The following is a 6,015-nucleotide window of genomic DNA, read 5'->3' as shown; positions in this document are numbered from 1 at the left end:
AGAGAGACTGAACAGAGAAATTTTGGAAAGCCTCCAAAATTTGAAAGAATTCTTAGTTTAAAGCTGATGAGTTTTGAGTGAATAAAATCATTTACTGCTTGATGGCGAATTTTTGGTTTTGTTCTTATTCTCTTCCGACATATATTTCTATGTTTATTAAAAAGCTATCATTAAGTGCGTTTTTATGTGCCAAAATTTTTTTATCATTATTTTGACGGAGGAAAAGATGGATACAAGAGAAAAATTTATCCATTCTTTTAAGGAACACAAGCGAAATGAGAGTAATGATCGCCAAGAAGTGGAAAACCAATCAGGAAAATCCCTCTGGAGGACATGGTAATATATTAGTATACGAGAAAATGAAAAACAACATAGTCAATCAAAAGCCCACGAGACCCTCGAGGATACTGTTTTTTGGTCTAATCCCGTGATCAAGACGGTCATGGTCATCCATAAATTCTACTTCCTTGTACCTTGGCCTTCCTACATTCATGGTCTTCACTACAATTTCTTTTTGCATACTTGTCAATCAGCACTAGTAGATAACTGCCAGACGTCGAACAGCATTCAATCGCCTTGTTTGCCCCGCTGAAGGGCGGATTGAATACTTTTAACTAATTCCTGCATTGTCAGGTTGAATTCTTTCTCCATCTGGAAAAATGCTTTAAGGAATTAGAACAAACCAAAAAAAAAAAAAAAGGATGTATCATTGCCAATCAAAAGATTAACCCGAATAAATCTTCCTTAACTATGACCTCACCTCGGCCATAAGAGTAATATCAAGAGCCAAACGTCCAAATGGCGCAACACTTGTGTGGATAACAGTAAGATTCAGCATTTCCACCTCAGAAAGAATTTTTACCAGCACCCCTCGATGATTTCGGCAGTGTACTCGGAGAAGAATATTTTTATTGCATAATTTAGCTTCAATTTCAGGGAGTGGCTGCTCATCAGAGCCACCCATCTCATCTGATGATCCTTCATCTTCAACTAGGAGCTGTGATCTCTTCACAAGCACCATCGATTCCATGTTCTGTTTCGCTGCTTGTTCCTCCAGCGTCTTCACTCGCTCCTGAAGATGTTTCAAGTAACTGATAGCATCTCCAAGAACAGAAGTTTTATCCATCTGCGACAGCAATAAGATCTTAATATCAAAAACGTTTTGTTGGTTTATTGATGTTTTTGTCATTCTTGTAATAATAAATTCATAAATTACCTTCTTGAGGCCGGGAACTAGAGTTGATAGAGCTACAAATCTCTGGCTGAGCTGCTCGCGGCGCTTCCTTTCTGCTACAATGTGATCATAAGTTTGCGATGCTGGCCTAGTGCGGCCACCTGTTTTCTTTCTCTTCTGGGAACTTCTGGTTGCCTCCTCAAGGTTTACAAATGAACCATGGGACTTCAAAATCTCAGACACGGCATCATCCTCAAGATTTATCTGTTGTGGATTTATTTCTGCGGGCATAACTGGATTGCCAAAAGTGAGAATCATTGGCTGATTATGATGATTTGGGATGTTTCCAAGACTGGAAGAGTTCAAGTCATCGGACTTTTGCTGTTTTGCCGGTCTTTCAGCACTAATTGGAGGAGCATCCATAGCTGAAAGTGCAGACAAAGTGGTACTGCAAGTGCTTATTGGAATGAAGGTGGAGGAATAAGTATTCCCTTCCGGGGACAAATTTGCATTCAGGAATTCTTCATCAAGAAAGTCCATGACATCATATTGGTCATTGAAAAATGAATCTTCCATTCCCTGTATTTGAAAGAAAAGTGGAAATGTATAAGAAATTGGTTAAGTGATCAATGGAAGTTTTTCCAATTTAATTACGAGATATGCAGTTCTTGAAACTCCTTGGAAATTTTACATTATTATGGGTAAAAAATATGTTCTAACGAAGCTTAATGCTAGATCGACAAGTACATCAAATTAGATTTAGAAATCAAGGCTATTTACGTGCTCCTAGATTTCAAATTTTCATTTTATTATGCCCGAAAAGGAAAAATCCATTTTTTGAGTTTTGAATCCTCCATTGACCGTATGCTTAAGCCATTATTCTCAGCACTTACCAGTAGTTGTAAAAAAGCAAAAAAATCTGGCTTGGAATTCCTAATTTGAGAATGAAAATGAACTATGTTACGTACAATCTTACTTTTAGCCAAAAAGTAGTTGTGTAAGAAAACCAAAACTTTTTAAAAAATTAAGGTATACTGACAGGCTATTTATTTTTTTTTTAACTTGAATGAAGCGATGAAAGCACTGGTATCGTGGAAGTCTGTATTTCTCAAGCTTTTCAATGTGCCAATAGTGCTGCTAAAAAGTAAAATCATGGCGAAGGAGAACTCATCATAAATAGTGAAAAAAGGAAGAAAACTCACCAGCTCAGAGAACCATGAACTCACTGGATTATCCATGAACGTGGGTCTTCTTGAGTTCGTAATTCACTGTAATTTATTGGTATAAGTATGAGACAGAAATGTGTACAGAAAAATGTAGAAGTGAAATGTTTGAAGAAAGGGAAGCTCACGAACAAACAAGTTTTGGCATCTTATATAGAGATATATAGTGAATGGAAGAAGAATGATTGAGGTTTTTTTTTCTCTTATTAAAATGCACAAGGAAACATCAAAGTCAGGAGATTGATACCAGCGCTTCAGAAGGAACCTTCCACCCTCCATGCTCAGTGTTCGAGTCTCTACCTGAATGGAGCGCAGAAGGTGAAAGAGGGGAAGTGGAAGGCGTCACGAAATGCCAATTTGTACCCTACAGTTCATTTACCCTTGTTCTATGGTCTTAGACTAAAGATCTGAGGCATGTGTACAATTCTGGTTTTTATAGTCTCGTAAAATTGTTGTTTGTGACGCCTTTATAACGAAATCGTGTGCGTGAATTGCATTTTGTATACTCCAATTCAACATATGAAAATAATAATGTTTACAAATGTATATCGAATCTTGAAATTTCACTGCAATAAAAATGACTTTTAGTGACAAGATTTTCAGTGTCAACAAAAATCTTGTCACTGTTGATAAAATTCGACGATGACTTTTGAAGTCGTTAGTACTAAATTTGAGCACACACATGGTTAGCGACAACTTGGGTAAAGGCATTGACTTCTAGTTGCACGAAATATAGCAATGGTGTTCTTCTTTTCTTTTTCTTTTTTTTAATATAGCAATCGTGTTTAATTGCACCATACCTCAATCTTTACTGCCTAACCGTAATTCGCAGTTATCTTGGACTCTTAGCTGTGAATCAATGTTTTCAAACCCGGACCGGACCGGCCGGGTCGACCAGTTCAACCGCGACCCGGCCATGTGTCCGGTCCGGTCTATAACCTATGTTGACTTTTATAAAAAACCGGTCAAAACTGTTAAAAACCGTTCAAATCTTCAAAATCGGGTCGGACCGTGAACCGCGGTTTTCTAATTTTTGAGTCAAAATTGACAAAAACTTCAATTTTGACCGAACCCTAATCTTCATTCTTCATTTCTCACTTCGGCGCTTCGCTAGTTCGCCGCTCCAGTCTTCCTCAGTTCCTCTTCGCACTTCACTTCGCCGCTTCGGTCGTCCTGGTTCCTCTCTCTACAATTGCCTTGCCTGCGCCATGCCGCCATCTCTATTTCCTTCTCCCCTTAGTCCCTTACTCTAAATCTCTAATCCTTTCTCCAAAGTGTGGTGTGGATCACTTTTGGAGAAACGGCGTAGATGACCACTGGTTGGTGGTGCTCGTTGTCGACTGTGGGCTGAAGGTGCGGCTGAGCAGGGTGATTGAGGTGGTGCAGCAGCGGTGCAACTGGTGGTTTCTTGATTTTGTGGGAGTCTTTGCTTACTTTAGTGGAGCTGGACGTGGGCCCTGTAGCTCTCTCCTCGCAGACGGCCTGCCGTTCTTCTAATCATTGACGAGAGTGTTCCAGAAACTGGGTTCTTTTAGGTTGAAGGTTTAATGAGATCTATATGTATCTTGCTTCTTGAACCGTCGTCACTAGTTTTATTAAGTTCCTTCATCAATGGAAAAAATCTGGTTTGTCCTCAAATTAGATAAGTCTGTTTGTCCTGCAAATTTTTTTTTTTACTCGTTAGTTGGCTCTGTTGTCTGGCTTGAAGATTGTAGCAATTATAATGCTTAGCTGGAACATAAAATTGAAGAAGAAATAAAACATTTCTGGTTCCTCCTTGCTTCCAGTTTGCAACCGAGAGAGTGAGGGAGAGAATTAAAAATTTGCTAGCTTTATTTCTCCCGCTTGTAACCTGGAAACCGTGACCCAAAAGTGAGGAAAAAATGAGTGACTGGTGCGGCTTAGGAAGAACTGAAGCAGGAACTAAAAGTGCAGGCTGCAACTTTCAAATTCTAGGAGGAAAAGGGAAGGTAAAATTCTGTAATAACCTCTTACGCGTCTAATATACATGATACTTAAGCTGCCTGTGAATTTAGCTAGGAAAATGGACCCTTGGCTGAGGGAAAAAAAAATCTGTGCAGCAACCGAAAGTTTACTAGGAAGAAAATGTGTTCCAAAAGCAATTCTGCAGCGAGCTTTTCAACTCAGGATTTGGCGATTTTCCCTTAATTAAGTGACTGTATAGCTGTGATTGGTGTTTTGTTATCTGCTTTTAGAGGTTTTAGTTTCTTATAATAATCTATATGTGTGGTTTACACAATTTCTTTAGGTGGTTTGCTTCTTTGAAACTTAATCACAAACAAATTGAATCGGTCCGTTTTTGAGTTGCTACAATTCTATTTCATTTTTCAAGTTGCTACAAGCCTACTTTTTTATTGTGATTCAACTGGCCCATCATTAGTTCAAAGACTTTAAAAACCTTTTGCCTTGTCAGTAACAATCTTGATTTAGCAAGTTTTCTCTATAAATTAGTTTGTCCTCTTTAACAAGATGCATCAGTTTTTGACATTATTTTTGCAGGCCTACTCATTTTGGAAGAGTTTTTTGACTAGTTAATATTGTGTGTGGATTTGCCGCTTTAAGTTCATACATCATTGTAGTGACTCATATCGTATACTTATTTGATGTCTTTGAAAGTTATTTGATGTCTTTAAATCTCTATGCTATTATTTAAAAGTATATTTGATGTCTTTAAATCTCTGTGCTATTATTTAAAAGTATATTTGATGTCTTTAAATTTCTGTGCTATTATTTAAAAGTATATCTGATGTCTTTAAATCTCTGTGCTATTATTGCTCTTATATTTATTGTGGTTCAGCATTTATATCTTATTCTATGCATAGGTGTGTGTGTCTATATATATATATATATATATATATTTATTGAACCCCGGTTGAACCGGTCCGACCGGTTGAACCTCGACCCTTTCATCTCACCGGTTCGATTGACGGTCCGGGTTTGAAAACATTGCTGTGAATAGGATGTTCCATACTACTCAGTTATACTACTAGTTTCACTCTTTATTTTGACGGCATTCATTAAAATTAGGACAAATTACATTTTATCCCCTTGTGATTTAGTATATTTTTTTTATATAACCCCTCCTGTAGTTTCAAAAGGTGTACATAACCCTCTCATGATTTGAATTAAAGTATCAAAGTGATGAAATTTGAAATCCATAACAGAGTCAACTAAAATGTCAAAAATACCCTTATATAAAATTGAAAATTATTTATTAACCACAGGGGGTTATGTATATATTTGAAAATCATAAAAGGATTATATGGTAAATCATTAAACTATAAGGGGGTTATATGGCAAAATATAAAATCATACAGGGTTAGAGTGTCATGCATATTATGTTTATATTTCTTTTTTCAGCCATTTTGGTTTTTAAACAAGGGTAATTTTGATATTTTCATAAGTTCCATTACGAATGATCATATCCGTCACTTTGACAATTTAATCCAAATTATGAGGGGGTTATATATAATTTTTAAAACTATGCGGGGATTATGTGAAAATTAACTATATCATAGGGGGGTGAAGTGTAATTTGCCCTCAAAATTAATCAACGCTAGTTTCACTTAACTTATTGAGTTCTTGGACTGGCAATGC

At 37.0% G+C, this 6,015-nt stretch overlaps 1 protein-coding gene across 2 annotated transcripts; it reads right to left on the bottom strand.

Moving 5' to 3' along the window:
- Positions 1–299: 299 nt before the first annotated feature.
- Positions 300–2,777, bottom strand: LOC113729643 (transcription factor bHLH19-like). Of its 2 annotated transcripts, XM_027253904.2 has the most exons (5): positions 2,645–2,777; positions 2,377–2,442; positions 1,217–1,753; positions 761–1,126; positions 300–651 (listed from the first exon to the last, which is right to left on the bottom strand). In XM_027253904.2, exons 2-5 carry the CDS (start codon positions 2,410–2,412, stop codon positions 568–570), a joined length of 1,023 nt encoding a protein of 340 aa, XP_027109705.1. In that variant the 5' UTR covers positions 2,413–2,442; positions 2,645–2,777; the 3' UTR covers positions 300–567. The 2 variants fall into 2 exon arrangements, with proteins under 2 accessions (XP_027109705.1, XP_027109704.1); XM_027253903.2 differs by lacking the exon at positions 2,645–2,777 and having other exon boundaries at positions 2,377–2,579.
- Positions 2,778–6,015: the final 3,238 nt, after the last annotated feature.

Source organism: Coffea arabica, chromosome 2e (assembly GCF_036785885.1).
Source record: "Coffea arabica cultivar ET-39 chromosome 2e, Coffea Arabica ET-39 HiFi, whole genome shotgun sequence".
NCBI classification, from domain to species: Eukaryota; Viridiplantae; Streptophyta; class Magnoliopsida; order Gentianales; family Rubiaceae; genus Coffea; species Coffea arabica.
This window is presented reverse-complemented; position numbering and strand designations above follow the sequence as displayed.